At 35.3% G+C, this 27,161-nt stretch overlaps 2 protein-coding genes and 1 long non-coding RNA gene across 4 annotated transcripts in view; 1 reads left to right on the top strand and 2 right to left on the bottom strand.

The window, feature by feature from the left end:
* rpl35 (ribosomal protein L35) overlaps positions 1-27,161 on the top strand; it is a 69,844-nt gene that overhangs the window by 40,379 nt on the left and 2,304 nt on the right. The window contains exons 1-3 of one of the 2 annotated variants that reach the window (XM_063011261.1): positions 23,555-23,618; positions 25,143-25,279; positions 25,985-26,066. In XM_063011261.1, the coding sequence (XP_062867331.1) occupies positions 23,616-23,618; positions 25,143-25,279; positions 25,985-26,066 (222 nt within the window). In that variant the 5' untranslated portion in view covers positions 23,555-23,615. Of the gene's footprint in view, positions 1-23,554; positions 23,619-25,142; positions 25,280-25,984; positions 26,067-27,161 lie in introns of those variants that run through there. The other variant, XM_063011262.1, reaches the window with a different exon arrangement.
* Positions 16,376-17,257, bottom strand: LOC134330315 (uncharacterized). Its single transcript, XR_010014995.1, has 3 exons — positions 17,126-17,257; positions 16,920-16,964; positions 16,376-16,460 (listed from the first exon to the last, which is right to left on the bottom strand). It is a non-coding gene; the product is annotated as an uncharacterized LOC134330315 (long non-coding RNA).
* Positions 17,969-21,975, bottom strand: LOC134330478 (cytochrome b-c1 complex subunit 9). The gene is made up of 2 exons (XM_063011630.1): positions 21,806-21,975; positions 17,969-18,257 (listed from the first exon to the last, which is right to left on the bottom strand). The coding sequence occupies exons 1-2, from the start codon at positions 21,944-21,946 to the stop codon at positions 18,213-18,215; spliced, it is 186 nt and encodes a 61-aa protein (XP_062867700.1). The 5' UTR covers positions 21,947-21,975; the 3' UTR covers positions 17,969-18,212.

Raw genomic sequence — 27,161 nt, 5'->3', positions numbered from 1 at the left:
GATACACTGTACATACAAGTTAAATAGTAAAAGGTACACTATATCTAAACATATAATAAACAATAAACAATGGTATATATATACATAGAATAAAATAAACAATATAGTAGTGATAAAAAAATTGTGCAATAGAGATTATTTACACATAAGGTGCATATGTGCATTAACTATTAAAATGCGGGAAGCTTGTGTGAAACCCACGAGCATTTATTAAAACGGAAGCATGTGGGAGTAGTCCTTGTTGAGTAAGCTGATTGCCTGGGGAAAGAAGCTGTGGAGGTGGCGGTTTGTATGAGTCTTTAATGCTCTCACTCTCTGTCTCCGCTGAGATGAGAACCTCTGAAAAAATGAGTGACCGGGGTGAGAAGAGTCTGCCATAAGCTTCCTTGCCCTCTTTTTCATCCTAGAGGAGTGTAGATCTTCTGTACGCTGTAGCTTACGTTTGGTGTGCAGAGACGCCGAGCCAAACCAGACAATGGCAACATTACAAAGTGGTAAATGCTTTACTGTCCCAACTTTTTTCGGAATGTGTTGCAGGCCTGAAATATAGAAATGGATGTTTATTAATACATGAATGAGCAGATAAAACTATCTACTATGAAATATCTCAGGTTCATCCTGTCTGCTATCAAATAAAAGTCGAAGTAAATGTAAGAAAATCTGTGTTTTTTATTATTTGCATTTTCCATGCTGTCCCAACTTTTTCCTGATTTGGGGTTGTACTACTATTTGGGGTTGTACTAGGCTACTCGAGCTGCTTACCATTCATCAGCACTGAGAAGCTGGAAGGCTCGAGCAAGAACCCTTTCAGGCTGCTCTTGGATCAGTGGCTGTTCTTTAAGCTGCTCCATCTGCTGTTCTCTGGGCTGTTCTACTGAAGTCTTATTGACTACAGGGTGAAGGAAAACATCAGTATAGACCTGATTACTATAAATAAATAACTAAAAATAACTATTTTATTAGTTTACACTGAATTCATGTAATTTTCTGTCTGTCTAATCTACCCAGTTCCAAATGCAACCACCAATATTACATTTATTACTGTTTATTAGGCCTACACATTGCATAAAAAGCCATGTTCCCTAAAATATACACTAAAGTTATATTATTATATCCTATACTTTCTTCATGGTTCAATTACTACAGTTTTCCTCAAATTAAAGTCGAGGTCTTTATTTAGTTGTGTATTTATAACTTAAGTACAAACATTAATCTGCACATTTTCTTAAATTTGCACTGTAGTTTTACTTTTTATAATTTATATATTACAGCTGTTAATTACTTATAATCTATAACAACCCTACGATGTAAACCATTAACATCCCCATATGTACCCCCAGGTCCCGTTGTTGTTATACAGATACTTGCTTGTTTGTATAATGTGAATCTCTGTAGTGTGTACTATTACTTTTGACTTTTTGATAAATGTGACTTACTACTGAGGCCTTAATTTCCTTCGAGATTAATAAAGTATCTATCCATCCATCCATCCATCCATCCATCCATCCATCTCAACCTCAGTGACAGTTTAATTACATACGGACTACACAGTATTAAGTATTAAGACACTGACCTCTAGTGTTGACAGCTACAGTATGTCCCTTGGTAAGGCCAGGCAGGTTTCCCATCCTGCTTCGTCTAATCCTTGGTTAAGGTGAAGCAGTCAGAGGCTCAGGTGTTGGGGTTCTCAGGGAAGGTAGAGCGTGTGGCGACTCAGGTGTACACTCATCCACAGAGCCCAGGCTTCCAGTTGAGCTAATACTCTTCTTTGCATTGTGGGTCTCCTGGAGTCTCATCCTGTTTCTTTTTATCCTCTGTTGAGGTGAAGTAGCCAGAGGCTCAGGTGTTGGGGTTCTCAGGAATGGTAGAGCTTGTGGCCACACAGGTGTACACTCATCCACAGAGCCCAGGCTTCCAGCTGAATTAACCCTCTCTTCATCATGTATATGAAATGTAATGCCATTCTGCACACTTTTGATGCTCCCCACTTCATTGAGGGTCTCCTGGTTTCTCATCCTGTTTCTTTTTATCCTCGGTTGAGGTGGAGTAGCAGGAGGCTCAGGTGTTGGAGTTCTCATGGAAGGTAGAGCTTGTGGCGACTCAGGTATACACTCATCCACAGAGCCCAGGCTTCCAGCTGAATTAACCCTCTCTTCATCATCGGATAAATAAAATGTAATGCCGTTCTGCACACTTTTTATGCTCCCCACTTCATTGTGGGTCTTCTGGTTCCTCAACCTGTTTCTTTTTATCCTCGGTTGAGGTGGAGTAGCAGGAGGCTCAGTTGTTGGGGTTCTCAGGGAAGGTAGAGCTTGTAGCGACACAGGTATACATTCATCCACAGAGCCCAGGCTTCCAGCTAAATTAACCCTCTCTTCATCAACAGTCTGCACATTTCTTATGCTCTTCTTTGCATTGTGGGTCTCCTGGTTTCTCATCCTGCTTCTATTTATTCTCGGTTGAGGTGGAGCAGCAGGAGGCTCAGTAGTTGGGGTTCTCAGGGAAGGTAGAGCTTGTAGCGACACAGGTGTACACTCATCCACAGAGCCCAGGCTTCCAGCTGAATTAACCCTCTCTTCATCATCGGATGTATAAAATGTAACACCATTCTGCACACTTTCTATGCTCCTCTCTGCATTGTGGATCTTCTGGTACTGATGAGCCTCGGTTTTAGAGTCTCTGACCTTCCGTTCCTTTATTGCTCTTTGTCCGGTGAAGCCGAAGCTGAAATAAGCTTTGCTATTGGGTGGCTGCTCGACCTGGAATGGCTTTAGAAGGTGAGCTCTGTCCACACCAGACATTCGCTTCACTGGTGGCTGTCGAACGCTTCTGAATGGCTCCTGAGTCATCCTGATTTGTTCTATAGTGTTGTTACTTTCGACTAGCCATTGTCTTGAACTGACAATGGGGGGCAAGAAGCGATGACTTTCACTAGTCTGGTGAGTCTGTTTTGGTTTCCTCTTGGGGAGAAGAGGTGTTAATTTCTCCATCTCTCTCTATGTCTGTCTCTCTCTCTCTCTCTGTCTCTTTCTCTCTCGCTGTTTGTCTCTCTGGTTTTTAGGTGCTGCTGCTGTTGTTAGTGCTGCTCGATAAACGTTACTGGGTTTGGTCTGAAGTTCAAGTGTTGTAATCAGAGCATCTTACTGTGACGTAATAATGTTCCACACAGGCTGAAATGGACTGCTGGCTATACTGAGCGGCAGCGTCCGGTGACCACTCACGAAGGTCTAGAAGATGACCAACTCAAACAGCAGCAATAGATGAGTGATCGTCTCTGACTTTACATCTGCAAGGTGGACCAACTAGGTAGGAGTGTCTAATAGAGTGGACAGTGAGTGGACATAGTATTTAAAAACTCCAGCAGTGCTGCTGTGTTTGCCCCACTCATACCAGCACCATGTCAGTGTCACTGCAGTGCTGAGAATGATCCACCACCTAAATAATACCTACTCTGTACCATTAAGAAAGAGTGAAAGCAGGCTAAAAAAAGTATATTAAGAAACAGATGGACTACAGTTAGTAATTGTAGAACTACAAAGTGCTTCTATTTGGTAAGTGGAGCTGATAAAATGGACAGTGAGTGTAGAAACAAGGAGGTGGTTTTAATGTTTTGGTTGATCGATGTATACTTACCCCTTTAAGACAGATTTAACAGCTACAGTGCCATTTTTTAACTGTTGAGTACAAATGTTTGATACACACCATTGCCATTTTGTAATTGAAGTAATTGAGTAAGGCCTGTGCATCACCTTATATTAATACCACAAAGAACCAAGAAGTCAAACACACCAATAACACATTCCTAACTGTTCAGGTAAACTTTTTAAAAAGAGAGTTTGACTCCCAGCTTGGCCATTCAGCCACTGTTGGGCCCTTGAGCAAGGCCCCTAACCCTGTCTGCTCCACGGGCGCCACACAATGGCTGGCCCTGCACTCGGAAAAAGATTTTCATTGTACTGTACATGTGTATCTGTATATATGACAAACAAAGGTGTTCTATTCTTAATCAACACATAGCTACTTAGACTTAAGTATAAGTAAGTGTATCTGGGATAGGCTCTAAGGTGATAAATGCCTATTTGATATCACAAAGGTTTCTTAACTATGGTCATGAGGGTCCACTGCTCTTAAGACTTTTACTGTTAATTTAACTGATGGGTAGTTTAACAATGGTGACCAAACAGCCCAGCCATGAAAGGTGCTCTTGTATGGCGTCAGATTAGTGCCAAAAGTCGAGAGCACATTTTATTTGTGCGCGAGCAGGATTTTCTCTACTCTCGCACAAATTCACCCTGCTCGTTCACGAATAAGTTGTGCTCGCGCACGAATTTGCATGCGCGCGCTCGAAACGCTGCTCTCGCGCTCAGATCGTATGCGCGCACTCAAAGCAAACTGCGCTCGCGCTCAAATATTTCTTGCTCGCTCTCAGAACTGCACTTGCCCTCGCGCTCGGAGTTTGCACGTTAAAACAGTGCCAAAAGTCGTCGACCAATCAGAATGTGTTTTCGGCTTCGACCAATGAGCTCCAACTTCCCCTGCATTTTCATTGGTCGGAGAGAGTGAACCGTTGTGAAGACAAATGGACAATCAACGACCTCAGGTAAGATTAATAATTATTTTATTTTAGACTATTTTTTAATAAATAAAAAAGTGTTAAAGAGAATGTAAAGTTAGCTTTGTGTCATTATGTGAATATAAACTAAAGCGGTACCCCTAACTTGATAAAATAGCTTTTGTGTATTGTACATGTTAATTAATAAAGTAAAGCCTTTATACAGTAAAGTTAATGTGTTCACGAGTTTAGTGCCACAGTACAAAAATTGACTATTTTAGTAAATCAAAGTGGGTAGATCTGGAAGCTATAGCCACCTAAATGATATGATGAACTATCTCTAACACGATAGTGAACATTATGTTCACTTTCCCAACCAAGACTAGAATATCAAACATGACACATTAAATAAAATGTTTTACAATTGAATGTTTTGCTGCTTTTTTATTATTACAGCAATTTGATAGTTTTTGATACCTTACAGCAGGGCTGCACAACATACGGCCCGCGGGCCAGATCCGGCCCGGCAAAACACTCGATCCGGCCCGCCAAATGAAGTGCTGATGCAGTTTTAAATAAATGATGCTGTCACTTTAAATTCACCGGGTAATTCCATGAACTTGCGACTGAAAAGTAAATGATGTAAATACAAGTTACTTCAGTGGTACCATGTGTTTGTCCAAACCAAGTACGAGTAAAAAAAGAAAAGTGGATCTCGAGCATCATGTCTGCTGTGCTTGCGACCACATTAATCAGACTGCGGTAAAGTTAGTTTAACATTCGCCATTCCGATCTATATAAATGGTTCAAAAAACACTTAACACCTACTTATTTTACGAATTCTTGCACAGATTTAAGTGGGCAACATACTACAAAAGCTATTTTATAATAATTTTAAGGTTAAATGTATTTATTTAAAGAAAGATTAAAATGAAACCGCTGATGAAGCTCCCACTTCAGCTAAAGCGTTAGGGAGCGTCATCAAACTAACAGAAAAACGTAGGAAACATTTACTCTGCACTTATTACAGAGAAAAAAATCCATTAAAGTCTTGTAATGTATTAATGGATTCATGTCAATCTATTTTTTATGAACACAAATTATTGTATCTCACAACCTACAAACCTTGTTTTATAGATACTGTTTTTATATGTCAGTTATTTTAATTTAAAATTAAGATAAAAAAATCCATGATATTTTGATATTGGAGACAAATAAATCTATTCAACTATGATATGCTTTAATATAATAAACCCAAACTATTTTTAATATACACATATTAATGTCCCTCACATCCTACAAACCTTGTTTTTTAAATAATACTTTTATTTTAAATTTATTAAAATTTATAGTTTATATCAATGAATACGTAATAAGTGTTTATAAGAGATACATCTATTTAACTCTTACATGATTTAATAAAAGAAACCCAAACTATTTTTAATATACACATATTATTGTCCCTCACATCCTACAAACCTTCTTTTTTAAATAATACTTTTATTTTAAATTTATTTTAATTTATAGTTTATATCAATGCATACGTAATAAGTGTGTATAAGAGATAAATCTATTTAACTCTTATATGATTTAATATAATAAAACCAAACTATTTTTAACATACACATATTAATGTCCCTCACATCCTACAAAAGTTGTTTTATAGATACTACTTTTATTTTTAATTTATTTTAATTTATAATTAGGATCAATTAATCCATAATACTTTTATATTGGAACTAAAGAAATCTATTAAACTCTGATATCATTTAATATAATAAACTCAAACTATTTTTAATATACACATATTAATGTCCCTCACATCCTACAAAACTTGCTTTTTAAATAAGACTTTTATTTTTCATTTATTTTAATTTATAGTTAAGAACAATGAATCTATAATACTTTTATATTGGAACTAAACAAATCTATTAAACTCATTCATGATTTAATATAATAAACCCAAACTATTTTTATTATACACATATTAATGTCCCTCACATCCTACAAAACTTGTTTTTTAAATAAGACTTTTATTTTTCATTTATTTTAATTTATAGTTAAGAACAATGAATCTATAATACTTTTATATTGGAACTAAACAAATCTATTAAACTCATACATGATTTAATATAATAAACCCAAACTATTTTTATTATACACATATTAATGTCCCTCACATCCTACAAAACTTGTTTTTTAAATAAGACTTTTATTTTTCATTTATTTTAATTAATAGTTAGAATCAGTGAATCCATAATACTTTTATATTGGAACTAAAGAAATCTATTAAACTCTTACATGATTTAATATACTAAACCCAAACTTTTTTTAATATACACATATTAATGTCCCTTACATCCTACAAAAGTTGTTTTTTAAATAATACTTTTATTTTTAATTTATTTTAATTAATAGTTAAAATCAATGAATACGTAATGTGTGTATAAGAGACAAATCTATTAAACTCTTACATGATTTAATATACTAAACCCAAACTATTTTTATTATGCACATACTAATGTCCCTCACATCCTACAAAACTTGTTTTTTAGATACTACTTTTATTTCTACTCTATTTTAATTTACAGTTAAGATCAATGAATACGTAATAAATGTGTACAAGAGATAAATCTATTTAACTCTGATATAATTTAATATAATAAACCCAAACTATTTTTATTATACACATACTAATGTCCCTCACATCCTACAAAACTTGTTTTTTAAATAATACTTTTATTTTTATTTTATTTTATTTTATAGGTAAAATTAGTAAACCCATAATACTTTTATATTGGAACTAAAAAATCTATTAAACTCTTACCTGATTTAATTTAATAAACCCAATTTATTTTTAATCTACACATATTAATGTCCCTCACATCCTACAAACATTGTTTTTTAAATAATACTTTTATTTTTATTTTATTTTTATTTATAGTTAGGATCAATGAATCTATAATACTTTTATATTGGAACTAAAGAAATCTATTAAACTCTGATATCATTTAATATAATAAAACCAAACTATTTTTAAAATACACATATTAAGTTCCCTCACATCCTACAAAAGTTGTTTTAAAAATACTGCTTTTATTTTTTTTTTTTTTTATTTATAATGAAGATCAATAAACCTATAAAACTTTTATATTGAAACTAAATAAATCTATTAAACTATGATATGATTTAATATAATAATGTCAAACTATTTTTAGTAAACACATATCAATGTCCCTCACATCCTACAAATGTTGTTTTAAAAATACTTCTTTTTTTTTTTCATTTATAGTTAAAATTTTTATATACATAATACTTTTATATTGGAATTAAATAAATCTATTAAACTCTGATATAATTTTATATAATAAACCCAAACTATTTTTAATATACACATATTAATGTCCCTCACATCCTGCAAACCTTGTTTTGTAGATACTGCTTTTATTTTTATTTTATTTTTATTTATAGTTAAGATCAATTGATACATAATTTGTGTATATCAGAGATAAATCTATTAAACTCTAAAATGATTTAATATAATAAAGGCAAGCTTTTTTTGATAAACACATATTAATGTCCCTCACATTCTAAAAACATTGGTTTATAGATACTGCTTTTATTTTTTTTATTATTTTAATTTATACTTTAGACCACTGAATCCTCAACACTTTTACATTGGACACAAATAAATCTATTAAACTCTAATATAATTTAATATAATGAAGTCAAACTATTTTTAATATAAACATATTAATGTTCCTCACAACCTACAAACCTTGTTTTATAATTACTGCTTTTATTTTTATTTTATTTTTATTTATAGTTAAAATTAGTACATTCATAATACCTTTATATTGGAACTAAATACATTTATTAAACTCTGATAAGATTTAATATAATAAAACCAAACTATTTTTATATACACACATTATTGTCCCTCACATCCTACAAACATTGTTTTATAGATACTGCTTTAATTTTTTTTATTTTAATTTATAGTTAAGATCATTAAATCCAAAATAAGTGTGTACAAGAGATAAATCTATTAAGTTCTGATATAATTAAATATAATTAACCCACACTATTTTTTATATACACATATTGATGTCCATAACATCCAACAGTTGTTTTGTAGATACTTCTTTTATTTAGATTTTATTTAATTTTATGGTTCAAATCCATAATAAAAAAACCATAATAAGTGTGTATCATAGATAAATCTATTAAACTCAGATTTGATTTAATATAATAAAATAAAACTATTTTTTAAAAACACATATTAATGTCCCTTATATCCTACAAACCTTGTTTTGTAATTACTGCTTTTATTTTTAATTTATTTTAAATTAAAGTTAATATCTGTAAATACATAATAATTGTATATCAGAGATAAATCTATTAAACTCTGAAATAATCTACTATAATAAAGTAAAACTATTTTTTATATACACATATTAATGTCCTTCACATCCTACAAACATTGTTCATAAGATTTATTTATTTCCAGTATAAAAGTATTATGGATATTTTGATCATGATTATAAATTAAAATAAAATAACAATAAAAACAGTATCTATAAAACAAGGTTTGTAGGATGTGAGAGACATTAATATGTAATTAATAAAAAATAGTTTGACTTTAATATTTTAAATTATATCAGAGTTTAATAAATTTAACTCTTATACACACTGATTATGGATTTATTATTATGGATTTTAACTATAAATTAAAATAAAATAAAAATATGAGCATTATCTATAAAACAAGGTTTGTAGGTTGTGGGGGACATTAATATGTGTATTTAAAAAATAGTTTGGGTTTATTATATTACATCATATCAGAGTTTAATAGATTTATTTAGTTCCAGTATAAAAGTACAGTGTATCACAAAAGTGAGTACACCCCTCACATTTCTGCAAATATTTCATTATATCTTTTCATGGGACAACACTATAGACATGAAACTTGGATATAACTTAGAGTAGTCAGTGTACAGCTTGTATAGCAGTGTAGATTTACTGTCTTCTGAAAATAACTCAACACACAGCCATTAATGTCTAAATAGCTGGCAACATAAGTGAGTACACCCCACAGTGAACATGTCCAAATTGTGCCCAAATGTGTCGTTGTCCCTCCCTGGTGTCATGTGTCAAGGTCCCATCATGGTGGTGGTAGCATCATGGTCTTGGGCTGCATGAGTGTTGCTGGCACTGGGGAGCTGCAGTTCATTGAGGGAAACATGAATTCCAACATGTACTGTGACATTCTGAAACAGAGCATGATCCCCTCCCTTCGAAAACCCTTTTTCCAACAGGATAACGACCCCAAACACAACCTCCAAGATGACAACTGCCTTGCTGAGGAAGCTGAAGGTAAAGGTGATGGACTAAACCCAATTGAGCACCTGTGGCGCATCCTCAAGTGGAAGGTGGAGGAGTTCAAGGTGTCTAACATCCACCAGCTCCGTGATGTCATCATGGAGGAGTGGAAGAGGATTCCAGTAGCAACCTGTGCAGCTCTGGTGAATTCCATGCCCAGGAGGGTTAAGGCAGTGCTGGATAATAATGGTGGTCACACAAAATATTGACACTTTGGGCACAATTTGGACATGTTCACTGTGGGGTGTACTCACTTATGTTGCCAGCTATTTAGACATTATATATATATATATATATATATATATATAAGTATAAATAAATAAAAAATACAAATCTATTAAACTCTGAAATCATTTAATATACTAAACCCAAACTATTTTTATTATACACATACTAATGTCCCTCACATCCTACAAAAAATGTTTTTTTTAAATAATAATTTCATTTTTGGTTTATAATTTGGGTTTATTATATTAAATCATAACACAGTTTAATAGATTTATCTCTGATAACCACTTATTATGGATTTATTGATCTTAAGTATTAATTACAAAAAAAAAAAAGCAGTAATTATAAAACAAGGTTTGTAGGATGTGAAGGACATTAATATGCGTATATTAAAAAAACTTTGGGTTTATTATATTAAATGATTTCAGAGTTTAACAGATTTATTTATCTTCAATATAAAAGTATTATGGATTCATTGATCCTAACTATAAACAAAAATAAAATAAAAATAAAAGCAGTATCTATAAAACAAGGTTTGTAGGATGTGAGGGACATTAGTATGTGTATATTAAAAATAATTTGGGTTTATTATATTAAATCATGTAAGAGTTTAATAGATTTTTTAGTTCCAATATAAAAGTATTATGGGTTTACTGATTTTAACTATAAATTAAAATAAATTAAAAATAAAAGTATTATTTAAAAAACAAGTTTTGTAGGATGTGAGGGACATTAGAATGTGTATAATAAAAATAGTTTGGGTTTATTATATTAAATCATGTAAGAGTTTAATAGATTTATCTCTTATACACACATTACGTATTCATTGATTTTAACTATTAATTAAAATAAACTAAAAATAAAAGTATTATTTAAAAAACAAGTTTTGTAGGATTTGAGGGACATTAATATGTGTATATTAAAAATAGTTTGAGTTTAGTATATTAAATCATGTAAGAGTTTAATAGATTTGTCTCTTATACACACATTACATATTCATTGATCTTAACTATAATAAAAATAAAAATAAAAGTGTTATTTAAAAAAACAACTCTTGTAGGATGTGAGGGACATTAGTATGTGTATAATAAAAATAGTTTGGGTTTAGTATATTAAATGATTTCAGAGTTTAATAGATTTCTTTAGTTCCAATATAAAAGTATTATGGATTCATTGAACCTAAGTGTAAATTTAAATGAATTAAAAATAAAAGTAGTATCTATAAAACAACTTTTGTAGGATGTGAGGGAAATTAATATGTGTATGTTAAAAATAGTTTGGGTTTATTATATTAAATCATGTAAGAGTTTAATAGATTTATCTCTTATACACACATTACATATTCATTGATTTTAACTATTAATTAAAATAAACTAAAAATAAAAGTATTATTTAAAAAACAACTTTTGTAGGTTGTGAGGGACATTATTATGTGTATATTAAAAATAGTTTGGGTTTAGTATATTAAATCATGTAAGAGTTTAATAGATTTCTTTAGTTCCAATATAAAAGTATTATGAATTAATTGATCCTAAGTATAAATTAAAATAAATTAAAAATAAAAGTAGTATCTATAAAACAACTTTTGTAGGATGTGAGGGACATTAATATGTGTATATTAAAAATAGTTTGGGTTTAGTATATTAAATCATGTAAGAGTTTAATAGATTTATTTAGTTCCAATATAAAAGTATTATGAATTAATTGATCCTAAGTATAAATTAAAATTAATTAAAAATAAAAGTAGTATCTATAAAACAAGTTTTGTAGGATGTAAGGGACATTAGTATGTGTATACTAAAAATAGTTTGGTTTTATTATATTAAATCATGAATGAGTTTAATGGATTTGTTTAGTTCCAATATAAAAGTATTATAGATTCATTGTTCTTAACTATAAATTAAAATACATTAAAAATAAAAGTATTATTTAAAAAACAAGTTTTGTAGGATGTGAGGGACATTAATATGTGTATATTAAAAATAGTTTGAGTTTATTATATTATATAATTTCAGAGTTTAATAGATTTATTTATTTCCAATATAAAAGTATTATGGGTTTACTGATTCTAATTATAAATAAAAATAAAATAAAAATAAAAGTCTTATTTAAAAAACAACTCTTGTAGGATGTGAGGGACATTAATATGTGTATATTAAAAATAGTTTGGGTTTAGTATATTAAATCATCAAGAGTTTAATAGATTTATTTAGTTCCAATATAAAAGTATTACGTATTCATTGATTCATTCAAGTATAAATAAAAATAAAGGTATCATCTATAAAACAAGGTTTGTAGGTTGTGAGATACATTATTTTGTGTTCATAAAAAATAGATTGACATGAATCCATTAATACATTACAAGACTTTAATGGATTTTTTTCTCTGTAATAAGTGCAGAGTAAATGTTTCCTACGTTTTTCTGTTAGTTTGATGACGCTCCCTAACGCTTTAGCTGAAGTGGGAGCTTCATCAGCGGTTTCATTTTAATCTTTCTTTAAATAAATACATTTAACCTTAAAATTATTATAAAATAATTTTTGTAGTATGTAGTATACTTAAATCTGTGCAAGAAATCGTAAAATAAGTAGGTGTTAAGTGTTTTTTGAACCATTTATATAGATCGGAATGGCGAATGTTAAACGAATGTCGAATATAAAACTAACTTTACCGCAGTATTAATCAGTTGGTGTCAGAAAGAAGCTGCAGTATCTTCCACTGACCAACACATTTCTTGTAACTACCTGATGTTATGTAACTGTATTTAGTGCTGGGCGATTTTCATGATTAATTCGGTTAATTAGAATGAACGTTTTCACATGATGTTAGAAATGTGACAATCGCGATTGTTTACATACTTTATCTTTTAATTAAAATACCAACATGTCACGAGGCAGAAACTGACCAGACGCTCGCGGAATATGAATCAGGGAAAGTTTAATATTAAATGGGCAAAAACTGTGTACAAAACCCTGCAGAGTCCAAAACCAGAGGATAAACAGACAGGCAGGAAACGGAAGACAGCAAGGATTATACACGGTAATGGTTATATTCAGAAATAAGGAGACAAACACGATCAGCAAAACTTCACAACGAGACACACAAACAGAAGAGTTTAAATAAGATTTATGGAACCGAACACAGCTGAACTGAATCAAAACTCTGGAGACGGTGAGCGCGATCAGGATTGGCTGACCGGGGACATGTGATAGTCACGTGACAGTCCAGGGGCTCATGGGAATTGTAGTCCATATGGTTAGACGTGCAATGTGCCCCCTCCATCCACCCCCCAATCACAAGAGGACAAAGCTGAGCTGAGTGCTTATTCGATGTCCCCCAGTGTAGATACTGATACAGACTCACTTATATGGTGGAAACAGTAAACAGGCTCGAGTTCCTTTTAAAAAAACCTGTAAAGAACTGTTTGTGGACAGATCTGTAAAAATGAAATGTGTGGCCCTCTGGTTTAGGTGTTTATGTGAAATCGGCCCTTGGTAAAAAAAAAAGTTGTGCACCCCTGCCTTACAGTATGTCAGGCTTTTGCTTTATTTACTATTATATAAAGTGTGAACATTGCATATGTACCATGCATAATGTAATGTTTTAAATGTAGGTTTCTGAATCATTTGCAGTGTTCAAGAAAAAGCCACATACAATGACAGCGTTCCCCTCCCCCCACCAGAATCCAGCAAGGAAGCAAGTAGTGTTAGAACACCAAGCAGTAAGGTAAAAACATCTGCAATATCAACAATATCATAGCACCAACCAGTCTGCATTTAATATGGTGCACTTATTGTGCATTGATATTGTTAACACTAATGTTTTTATTTAGGCTTAATGTTCAGTGTCAAAAATATTTTCTATTGGATTGTATAGAAATTCTTGCCAGCTAGTGTGGAGAAAGATAACAATGTATTTGATATTATCTTCATTTTTATTACTCCTATAATTAAATTATAAGGACAATACTATCATATTAGGACACCGTTATAATTATTGAGTTAATGCATTAAATATGGCCCTTAATTCCAATTCTGCTTCGTTCACCTGCTATAATAACACCAGCGTGTGTGTGTTTAAGCTGTTGTAAAAATATGATTGACTACACTTCTCTAAATACATTTGCAGAGTGGTATGTACAGTGTATCACAAAAGTGAGTACACCCCTCACATTTCTGCAGATATTTAAGTATATCTTTTCATGGGACAACACTGACAAAATGACACTTTGACACAATGAAAAGTAGTCTGTGTGCAGCTTATATAACAGTGTAAATTTATTCTTCCCTCAAAATAACTCAATATACAGCCATTAATGTCTAAACCACCGGCAACAAAAGTGAGTACACCCCTTAGTGAAAGTTCCTGAAGTGTCAATATTTTGTGTGGCCACCATTATTTCCCAGAACTGCCTTAACTCTCCTGGGCATGGAGTTTACCAGAGCTTCACAGGTTGCCACTGGAATGCTTTTCCACTCCTCCATGACGACATCACGGAGCTGGCGGATATTCGAGACTTTGCGCTCCTCCACCTTCCGCTTGAGGATGCCCCAAAGATGTTCTATTGGGTTTAGGTCTGGAGACATGCTTGGCCAGTCCATCACCTTTACCCTCAGCCTCTTCAATAAAGCAGTGGTCGTCTTAGAGGTGTGTTTGGGGTCATTATCATGCTGGAACACTGCCCTGCGACCCAGTTTCCGGAGGGAGGGGATCATGCTCTGCTTCAGTATTTCACAGTACATATCGGAGTTCATGTGTCCCTCAATGAAATGTAACTCCCCAACACCTGCTGCACTCATGCAGCCCCAGACCATGGCATTCCCACCACCATGCTTGACTGTAGGCATGACACACTTATCTTTGTACTCCTCACCTGATTGCCGCCACACATGCTTGAGACCATCTGAACCAAATAAATTAATCTTGGTCTCATCAGACCATAGGACATGGTTCCAGTAATCCATGTCCTTTGTTGACATGTCTTCAGCAAACTGTTTGCGGGCTTTTTTGTGTAGAGACTTCAGAAGAGGCTTCCTTCTGGGGTGATAGCCATGCAGACCAATTTGATGTAGTGTGCGGCGTATGGTCTGAGCACTGACAGGCTGACCCCCCACCTTTTCAATCTCTGCAGCAATGCTGACAGCACTCCTGCGCCTATCTTTCAAAGACAGCAGTTGGATGTGACGCTGAGCACGTGCACTCAGCTTCTTTGGACAACCAACGCGAGGTCTGTTTTGAGTGGACCCTGCTCTTTTAAAACGCTGGATGATCTTGGCCACTGTGCTGCAGCTCAGTTTCAGGGTGTTGGCAATCTTCTTGTAGCCTTGGCCATCTTCATGTAGCACAACAATTCGTCTTTTAAGATCCTCAGAGAGTTTTTTGCCATGAGGTGCCATGTTGGAACTTTCAGTGACCAGTATGAGAGAGTTTGAGAGCTGTACTACTAAATTGAACACACCTGCTCCCTATGCACACCTGAGACCTAGTAACACTAACAAATCACATGACATTTTGGAGGGAAAATGACAAGCAGTGCTCAATTTGGACATTTAGGGGTGTAGTCTCTTAGGGGTGTACTCACTTTTGTTGCCGGCTGTTTAGACATTAATGGCTGTATATTGAGTTATTTTGAGGGAAGAATAAATTTACACTGTTATATAAGCTGCACACAGACTACTTTTCATTGTGTCAAAGTGTCATTTTGTCAGTGTTGTCCCATGAAAAGATATACTTAAATATCTGCAGAAATGTGAGGGGTGTACTCACTTTTGTGATACACTGTATATAACAAGAAACAATATTATACAATATTTTGTATAGTAATCTATACAAAAGTCAATGCTTATTTTGCTTTTTGGTGTTTCTTTCTGAACAGGCTAATGCAGACTTTACCACCTATATGGTTAAGACAGCTGGTTCGCCCTCTCTTTGTCCAAGAACATTCTTTCAATGGCTCACAGGACAAGAACACATCAGACCGGTTTGTCTGTGGATATTTGTGCCCATTCAATAAATAAGTAAAACAAACTGTGTACTGTTATTTATTTATATATAATATCTATGAGAAGAGTGTCAGTACAAAAGTTACATTTGCCACATTTGTTCCAGGGTCATGAAAGGGGATGTTGGTTCCAGCCTTCAACAAAGATCTGAAGGTCGGGGAAGAAACACAAAATGTACCAGAAAGAGGTGCAGGGTATTTGCAATGTCCAGCATCCCATCTTGTTCAAGATTGTGCAGGATATCATAAAATGTGGAGGTCACAGCTGTCCACACATCAACCAACAGCCTTTCAATTCTGTAAGACAAAATAAATGATTTAAAATGTAATACTTTGTTGACTGAATAACATCTGTGAAAAAGTGGTAGCTGTATAGAATTCAAGGACAATAGCCTTAAAATGCAGAAACAATAAACAGTGTAGGGAAATATATGTTGAAGAAATGTATAACTTAGACAATCAAGGACATTTGTGCCAGTATGCCCAAATTTGGCCAGTGGGAATCCTAGCATGGATTTAATTTCATTCACTAATTTAGGGCGTCCAGTCACTTGTGGAACTGTCTGTACCCTGATGGATGACATTCTGGTTTCCACATGTTCACTCACCAACATGTTAATTTGCATGATTGGCATTTAATATATCTTCGGGAATATTAATTTTTTCCGCTAATTAATCAATAATAATCATTTCATGTGTGCTAATGAAATGTAAATAATTCAGATTAATACATAAGCCAGATTGCTTACTACATACTGCTATTTATGCTGCTACCCCTCCAAAGCTTTGTCTTAGTAAGGCCTAGACAACAAGAAATTTAAGATAATTAGACATACAGGTTAAAAGATGAGTATAGTCAGAATATGCCTGATTGTTAAAGCTTTAACAAATTCTAACTTTTTAAAATTATGATTTTATGTACTCTAAACTAAGTCTAAAATTAAAATAATTAATAATCTTACCTGAGGTTGTTGATTGTCCATTACTCTCTTTACAACGGGAAGTTGGAGCTCATTGGTCGAGGCCGAAAACACATTCTGATTGGTCGACGACTTTTGGCACTGTTTTAACGTGCAAACTCCGAGCGCGAGGGCAAGTGCAGTTCTGAGAGCGAGCAAGAAATATTTGAGCGCGAGCGCAGTTTGCTTTGAGTGCGCGCATACGATCTGAGCGCGAGAGCAGCGTTTCGAGCGCGCGCATGCAAATTCGTGCGCGAGCACAACTTATTCGTGAACGAGCAGGGTGAATTTGTGCGAGAGCAGAGAAAATCCTGCTCGCGCACAAATAAAATGTGCTCTCGACTTTTGGCACTAATCTGACAACATACTCTAGTCAGTACAGGTCCCAAGGTCATGCAGAAAAATAGGAAGGGCATCTGGCATTATAACTACCATATACTGACCAGAATGATCCACTGTGGCTTCCCTAAATATGGGAGCAGTCTAAAGAAGAAAAAAAACATACACAGACAAAAATACAAATACATTTCACATATGCTTTATCTTACAGCTACAAAATGACTCATTATAAAAGCATAGGATGCTATTGACTAGATTTTTGTTTCTTTTTGGTTGCTGGAAGTGTGCAATAGTGGTTACTTTCTATTAAGGACATAATGGCAGGCGGAACATGGTATCTAGAATCAGCTGGGCTAGAGTGAGTAAGTGTACCTACAGAACACAACTATACGCAACATGTACTTAATAAAATGGCAAAACATTATTGTGCCGTAGATTGAAACAAAGGTCTTAAACTCAAAGATACTCATGAATTAAAACCAAAGGAAACACAGATGCCACTTTACATCAGATTCATTAACATAGGTTTAATTTAAGCACACATTTACAAAATGTGAGGAATACAATGCATGACAGACAACTGTTGTAAAGAGAAGGATGATGCTTTTCAGTACTCCAGGATATCAAAGTCTGTGTTGACTCCAAAGACATAACTGGTGAAGCAAAGGGTGCCATCAGAGTTGGTTTATTTCCTTAGGAACTGATTGTGATGACTGGGCACGCCGTTAAGAGACGACACCACATTCCCAGGTCACTCTTCCTTCTCGTAGTTGTGTTTAATTTGACTCCACAATTTCTAAAGAAAAAAGAAGACAGTCATAAATGCTATCAATATTACAATGAGAACATTACAATCATATCGTAATGTCAATTCAAACATTTAAGGGTTAAGGCCTTGCTCAAAAGCCCAATAGTGACAACTTGGCAGTGGTGAGGCTTAAAATCTTTTGATTACTAGTAAAGTACCTTAAACCATTAAGCTGCCACTGCCCTGCATCTATAAAAATACATACTCTCTTTAGTACAGAGGCAGAAATGCTCAGGTGATGCAGTGATCTAATACGGTAGCCAACCAACACTGAGATACAATTGCAGCCTCCGCTGGCTGGTTAGGGTGCCAGCACAAAGGATGGTTGATTCACAGAACTTCCAAACACTACAGTATACTGCTTTCTGTGGTGATTTATGCTAGCATATTAGACCACTATGCCACCCATTACACCCTATACTGTGCACTATTTTTAAACTGCAATTTAGTGTTTGTTTGTTTATTAGGATTTTAACGTCATGTTTTACACTTTGGTTACATTCATGACAGAAACTGTAGTTACTCATTACACAAGGTTCATCAGTTCACACAAGGTTATATCCAACACAGTCTTGGACAATTCAGTGTCTCCAATTAACCTCACTTGCACGTCTTTGGACTGTGGGAGGAAACCCACGCAGACAGAGGGAGAACATGCAAACTGCACACAGAAAGGACCCGGACCACCCCACCTGGGTATCGAACCTCGAACACAGTGCTACCCACTTAGCCACCGTGCCGCCCCATTTTAGTATTTGTACTGCAAAAAATGGAATACAAGCCATTGCTTTCAGATCATGCAGTCTGTGTGCACTTCACTGCTTTGTAGTCACTTAAGTCTTAAAATATCGTTTTTAACAATTTCATAATGTTTGTATTTAAAACTATTAATAATAAATCTGTTTATTGCCAATTTAGTCAGGACCTCCACACATTAATAACAAATGTGACAGATCATACTGTGAAAATGTTAGCTTTCACCACACTGTCTACTTTAAAGACACAGACTTTTACCCATTTTTAGGATATTGTTTACATCAGAATAAGCACAATTCTATATTGTTAATAGTACAACATAATGAACATGTTTGCTAACCACCCAGGTAAAAAGCATTTGAGGACATGACCTTTTCTTGAGGACATTCACAAATTTTTCCCTGATTAAAAGAAAAGTCATATTACAGCGATGTTGCCCCTTTGCAATATTAATGTTATGACTTACTGATGCATTGGCATCAATGCTTTTGTAAAAGTTCTATTTTTGCAATACCCTTTCAAATAAAACCAGTTAAAATATATATAAATGTATATTTTAAGTTATACATAAGCTGTATGTGAAGTAGGGAAAGGTGGGTTGTATATTGACTAGTTATAGCTTTTATTATTGGGCCCAGCCTTAAGCTGTAATATAGTCCTGCTGAAACATGTAAAAACCTGAAAACAGCCAAAGCTGTTACTGCCAGTTAACATGTTTGACAGTATCTGACAATATGACAGCATATCAGTTTAATTGTAATCATAATATAATGTGAATCTCTGTGTGTACTATTACTTATATTGTGAAGCTACAGGGGTTGGACAATGAAACTGAAACACCTGGTTTTAGACCACAATAATTTATTAGTATGGTGTAGGGCCTCCTTTTGCGGCCAATACAGCGTCAATTCGTCTTGGAAATGACATATACAAGTCCTGCACAGTGGTCAGAGGGATTTTAAGCCATTCTTCTTGCAGGATAGTGGCCAGGTCACTACGTGATACTGGTGGAGGAAAACGTTTCCTGACTCGCTTCTCCAAAACACCCCAAAGTGGCTCAATAATATTTAGATCTGGTGACTGTGCAGGCCATGGGAGATGTTCAACTTCACTTTCATGTTCATCAAACCAATCTTTCACCAGTCTTGCTGTGTGTATTGGTCCATTGTCATCCTGATACACGGCACCGCCACTGGATGCACATGGTCCTCCAGAATGGTTCGGTAGTCCTTGGCAGTGACGCGCCCATCTAGCACAAGTATTGGGCCAAGGGAATGCCATGATATGGCAGCCCAAACCATCACTGATCCACCCCCATGCTTCACTCTGGGCATGCAACAGTCTGGGTGGTACGCTTCTTTGGGGCTTCTCCACACCGTAACTCTCCCGGATGTGGGGAAAACAGTAAAGGTGGACTCATCAGAGAACAATACATGTTTCACATTGTCCACAGCCCAAGATTTGCACTCCTTGCACCATTGAAACCGACGTTTGGCATTGGCACGAGTGACCAAAGGTTTGGCTGTAGCAGCCCGGCCGTGTATATTGACCCTGTGGAGCTCCCGACGGACAGTTCTGGTGGAAACAGGAGAGTTGAGGTGCACATTTAATTCTGCCGTGATTTGGGCAGCCGTGGTTTTATGTTTTTTGGATACAATCCGGGTTAGCACCCGAACATCCCTTTCAGACAGCTTCCTCTTGCGTCCACAGTTAATCCTGTTGGATGTGGTTTGTCCTTCTTGGTGGTATGCTGACATTACCCTGGATACCGTGGCTCTTAATACATCACAAAGACTTGCTGTCTTGGTCACAGATGCGCCAGCAAGACGTGCACCAACAATTTGTCCTCTTTTGAACTCTGGTATGTCACCCATAATGTTGTGTGCATTGCAATATTTTGAGCAAAACTGTGCTCTTACCCTGCTAATTGAACCTTCACACTCTGCTCTTACTGGTGCAATGTGCAATTAATGAAGATTGGCCACCAGACTGGTCCAATTTAGCCATGAAACCTCACACACTAAAATGACAGGTGTTTCAGTTTCATTGTCCAACCCCTGTATGTTGTGTGTACTATTACTTTTGATTCATGTAACTTGCTACTGAGGCCTTAATTTCCTCCTGGATTAATAACGTATCCATCCATCCATCCATCCATCCATCCATCTCTCTCTCTCTCTCTAAGAATCACATTCAAAACACTGGCCAATTCTGACTATCTACAGTAAAGTGAAGGAGTTCAGTTCAAAACCTTTTGTACAGTTCAGATTCCTGGCAAGCATTTACATTAGGTTTCTCCAAAACACCCTGGCTCTAAGTGGATCATTCATTATTCCTCTAATTGTATAGATCTATCGTGTTGCTGTCCGTCCTCCTCCTCTTTTACCTCCATCTCTTAAACTAAGGGAGTTAAATGTGGTGCTTAGTTAAAGCTGATGCTGTGTTAACAAGCCTAAATATCGTGATACAGATCATGTACTGTGTGAATATGGTGATATGTAGCCAAGTACGTACTTTAAGTCAGTACTGAATAAGTTGATCACAGAGATCATGCATTCACTATGACACCCTGCGTTTAAAAGAAAGATCAATTAAGGATTAAGCTGAATCTTTAACTCCTTTAAACAATATGATTACACGTGTATTTTATTTATTAGATAGCGATTTGGGACAGAACCCGAGCTCGTCCTTTGACAGTACATTAAGGTCAGTGCTAGCGTTAGCTTTAGCTCCACGGGTCAGCATTGATTCAATCTACCCTCCTAGAAAACAAGACTTACCCCCCGATTTAGATTATCAAATAACGCATCTCCTCCTTGGTCGAAAAGTCGCTCGAACAACACAGCTCCCACCATGATGGTGATGGTGAAGGTGGAGGTCCTTCGGAACAGGAGGTTGTAGACACTTCCTGCCAGCGCCATGTTGATCGATGTGTTCCGTGAAGATGAAAGAGGCGGGAACTCCTAAATGTTTCAGCCAATCAGGTAAAAAGTGACCGGTTCATACGGGTACTGTAGGAATGCGTCACTTCTGGCTTCTATTGGGGAATCATATGAGTCGGCTCAGCTTATCAGGAGCCGACTCTTTCAGGGTCTCAAACTCGTCAATGTGCCAGTTACTTTACAAATAGAGATGTGATTAATTAAAATTTATTTATTTATTTATTTATGAATAACACAAAAATATTGCAGAATAATACTATATATTATATGTATTATATATAATACATCAACATTAAAACCACCTCCTTGTTTCTACACTCACTGTCAATTTTATCAGCTCCACTTACCATATAGAATCACTTTGTAGTTCTACAATTACTGACTGTAGTCCATCTGTTTCTCTGCATGCTTTGTTAGCCCCATTTCCTGCTGTTCTTCAATGGTCAGGACCCCCACAGGACAACCACAGAGTAGGTATTATTTGGGTGGTAGATCATTCTCAGCACTGCACTGACGATGACATGGTGGTGGTGTGTTAGCGTGTGTTGTGCTGGTATAAGTGGATCAGACACAGCAGCGCTGATCGAGTTGAAAATAGTCCAACAACCAAAAATATCCAGCCAACAGTGCGCTGTGGGCAGCGTCCTGTGACCACTGATGAAGGTCTAGAAGATGACCAACTCAAACAGCAGCTATAGATGAGCGATTGTCTCTGACTTTACATCTACAAAGTGGACCAACTAGATAGGAGTATCTAATAGACTGGCCAATGAGTGGACAAGGTATTTAAAAACTCCAGCAGTGCTGCTGTGTCTGATCCACTCATACCAGCACAACACACACTAACACACCACCACCATGTCATTGTTACTGCGATGCTGAGAATGATCCACCACCTAAATAACACCTGCTCTGTAGTGGTCCTGTGGGGTCCTGACCATTGAAGAACAGGGTGAACGCAGGTTTAAAAAGATGTACAGAAACAGATGGACTACAGTCAGTAATTGTAGAACTACAAAATGCTTCTATAATGAGAGGAGCTGATAAAATGGACAGTGAGTGTAGTGGTTTTAATGTTATGGCTGATCGGTGTGTAACTATGCTGATTCTTACATGTATTACTTCTTTATTAAAAGGTACTTTAAGCATAAGCATAGTTTTTAATAATGACACTTTTAAGACAAAAATACATTTGCTGACAAACGCTTAAACAGTCATTGCACTTTTACATGTTCTCCCTGGTTTATGAAGGGATTACCAGTGTTCAAGCTTTTCCTATTTAAACACTGAAGGATTTATTCATTAGTGTAGAAGCTTAATTAGGTGTGATTTGGACTATAAACTAAATGTATAAAATCTGAGTGAATTAATAGATGAATGAATGGATGAACGAAAGTCCCTTAAGGTTGTTTTTAAACAATTCAGACATGTTGATAAATTTCTATTCCGCCAATCATATTATGAATTGTAATTAACTTGCTAATTAACAATCGTTTTTAATTAAAACATTTAATTAAATTGCTTGTTCGTTATTGGTTTCCTCCATCCACCCCTCTCGATTAAATGAATGGTATGTTCCACCCATAACCCGGTAGATGTTGGCGCGTGACCTCTACTGCTTCCTTTCCTGTAGAGGCCGTCGAGAAAAATGGTGAGAGTTTTGACCAACACCTTTAATCTAAAGTAATCCTGTCGATTAAAACATGAAATCACTTCACTATATGGATTTAGACACACATCATTATAGTGTTTAGACGTACGCAAGGATATTTTTGAGCTCGGATACTTAATTTGTTGTATTTTGATGTTTTCCCCCCCGGATGCTTGTACCCCTGCTAGCATTAGCTTTAGCTTGGTTTGAACAAATAGACATTTATCGTTAACTTGTATGTACAGTTGATGGTATGTCGTCCCGAATTGTATTAAATTCTAGCACTGTTAGAAGAAATAATATAGAACATTTGCTACACGTGTCCTGTTTATTAGAATTATTCGGGTTTTAGTGGAGTAAACTTAACTGATTCATAAGGCTTGAAAAATCATATCCCTGTATTTGGCGTTTCTGATACTAATTTACGCTTATAGCACAGGTTTATTATTTCTCTGTGTGTATCCCGACACGTGTAAAGTCAACTTGCATTTAATTTTAATTATTTGGCATATACTGTATGTATACTGTATATGATTATTACATATAGTTGAGCACTTGCTCATTGGAGTCTATGCTCAAGGGTCCAACAGTGGCAGATTAGTGCAGCAAGGATTTGAACCTGCAACCTTTTGATTTATGTCCCTTTATGGTTTATATCTAAATCAACTGTAATGATTTGTGGTCTTGGAACGTGTATAGTTTAAGTGATGTATTTTTACAAAAGTACTAACACTTCTATGCAAGCATGGTTATAGTTGCTCAGATGTGGTAGCTTGGTATTGGTTGAACTTAACACTCAACCTTCTGATCAGTATGATTGAGACCTTCAGGTGTGAGCCATTGCTGACCAGTATATCACAGTGTGGTGGTAGTGTATGGACAGCTGTAGCCAAGTGGTTAAGGTACTGGTCCAGTAATCAGAAGGTTGCCGGTTCAAGCCACACCACTGCCAGGTTGCCACTGTTGGGCCCTTGAGCAAGGCCCGTAACCCTCAATTGCTTAGACTGTATACTGTCACATTAGTAAGTCGCTTTGGATAAAAGCGTCTACTAAATGCCGTAAATGTAAATCAACCTTGCGGATGTCAAGTTTTCGAAAAATATCAGTATCTGCTCTCCCCATGTTGCTATTGCGTACTCATGTTTGTGTGGCATAATGGTCATATTGTTTGACTATCTTTTTTTTTTTTTTAAGTCTGCTTTTAAAAGCAGTTTTTGCAGTCCCATGTGAAAGTGGCTGGACCAGTAAGCAGATCTAAATTGCTGCTTAAATGTCAGAGCTTTTTTGCTAGACAAGTAATAAACGTAAGCTTAATGTATGGCTGCCACATTGTTTAGGTCACTTAAAGGAGCTTTTTTTTATTTTATTTTTTTTTACTGTTCTTATGCAAAATTATTCACAATCCACAATTTTGGCACTTTTTGTAATTTCCATATTCACCCAAAACTCGTTAAACCCCAGCTAAAATATAACAGTGCCTCCTAGTTTACAGTGAGCAGTGATATAACCTTGTCTTCTTTCCAGGCAAAAATCAAGGCCAGAGATCTGCGCGGTAAGAAGAAGGAGGAGCTGCTCAAACAGCTGGATGACCTGAAAGTGGAACTTTCCCAGCTCCGAGTAGCTAAGGTCACCGGTGGTGCTGCCTCCAAGCTCTCTAAGATGTATGTATTTAGTCAGTAAATATGCATGTCAATTAGTGCTGTAAGAAGATGGATAAGGTTTCTATATTTGTATGCTTGTTGGCTAACTTTCCAATAGAAAGAAAAGTAATTGCATTTTGCAGGTGGATTTGTACCATTGTGAAGGGAGCGGGGGCCACAGTGATAGTGTAACACACCTGCTAATAATCTAACCATTATGATTGGTATCATAAAGTAGGCTGGAGAATTGCACTGCTCTTAAATAATGAAGTTACTTACATTTTAGCTTATCTATAATGTGCATTATATTAAAGAAGTTCTTAATACAGTGTTTAATTCTATAGTTACTCACTAGAGCCAAACTTCAGCTGTTGGTAAAGTGAGCCTTGTTAGTAAGGATGGGTTATACTATGTCCTGCACAGCAAAATATTTAGGCTACATGTAAAACTGATTTGAATTGCAAGTTGCATGGATCTAATGAGGTAAATAATTAATAGGTGGGTAAACTTTTAGTTGGTTAGTACCAGGGCCTTAATTGTAACCTTCTGTACTACACTTATTTCCAGACATGTTGGTAGTGTCATTAATTTAGCTGGCAAATATGTACCATATCATAAAATGTATGAATTAGTATGAATCTTTGTCAATACAAAAGCTTTTCTGCTTTTTGATGGTGTTATCTTGGTTGTGATATTTGACCGTTGATATTTCTTGTCTTTCTTTAGCCGCGTTGTGCGCAAGTCCATTGCCAGAGTTCTTACAGTCATCAACCAGACACAGAAAGAAAATCTGAGGAAATTCTACAAGGTAAGTTCTATTGTCTGGTTGAAGTGCACTTAATACAGGGCTGAGATGTCAAATCTACATCCTGTTTGATTTCACCATTTTGTGTTGGTTTGTTTGTATTTGAATTAAAATTCAACAGTTAGGGTTAAGTCTTTCTGGACTGGGCTATTAATTCTAGTAATTAGATTTATTTATACACTGTATACAGTGTGTCTATGGGACCTTGGTCTTGAATTGCATTTTCTCATTCTTAATCACGCAGCCTGTAGTTGTTCTGTATTGTCTTGGTAAAAGTAATAGATCTAACCCAATGAAGTACAGCATACTTGTACTTAATGGGTTCTTATTTCAGAAAGTGACCTGTTTATAACGCATGTTGCTTCATTAGAAAACAAGTGTCTTAATTTGAAGAATTTGCTGCGATTCTATTTTTTATAATGATGGCATGCACATGTATGTGTATAACCGACCTAGAGGCCCAACCTGGTACTGCAGTATTTCTTTTGCAATATAAGCTAAATTGTGGTGATTTGAGAGGTAGAACTAGATGATCACAGCCTAAATGTGCAGCTTGATAATCACTGCTCTATTCATAAGTGGCTAGCAGCTGCATAATTTACATTCAAAACAGCTGTGCGTTAGGGTACATTTGAAGTTAGAAGCTTTTACTGCTTTTTTAAGTCCCAAGTTACTTGCACTAGTGTCCTTATAATAATAATTTTGAATGAGTTGGTGTAAACTAGGGTTGATTAACCACTAACTGACAAAAAGGTCATTGTTCGATAAATTTAATTATAAATAAACTGCTGTTAAACAAGTGATACCGGCAGCTCAGACCTCAATTTAAACGTTAGTGCCAGCGAACAAGCACCCCTAACATACTCATTTGACCTCAGAGATTTGCCATCAGTTGTGCATGCTCAAGTTTACCTTGTAACTCAACACTGATGTTCTACAAACTACTCCTAGTCAAATGCACCCCTAAAGAGAACAGGAAAACCTGCTGTGTATTTATGCCTAATAAGAAATGTTGCACATTTTATTAGACAATAGAAAATCCTATTATTCATCATTAGATTTACAGGTAAACACTTCAAATGTAGCTAAACTAAATTT

Source organism: Trichomycterus rosablanca, chromosome 16 (assembly GCF_030014385.1).
Source record: "Trichomycterus rosablanca isolate fTriRos1 chromosome 16, fTriRos1.hap1, whole genome shotgun sequence".
NCBI classification, from domain to species: Eukaryota; Metazoa; Chordata; class Actinopteri; order Siluriformes; family Trichomycteridae; genus Trichomycterus; species Trichomycterus rosablanca.
The sequence above is the reverse complement of the archived record's forward strand: the minus strand, read 5'-3'. Positions and strand labels throughout refer to the sequence as shown.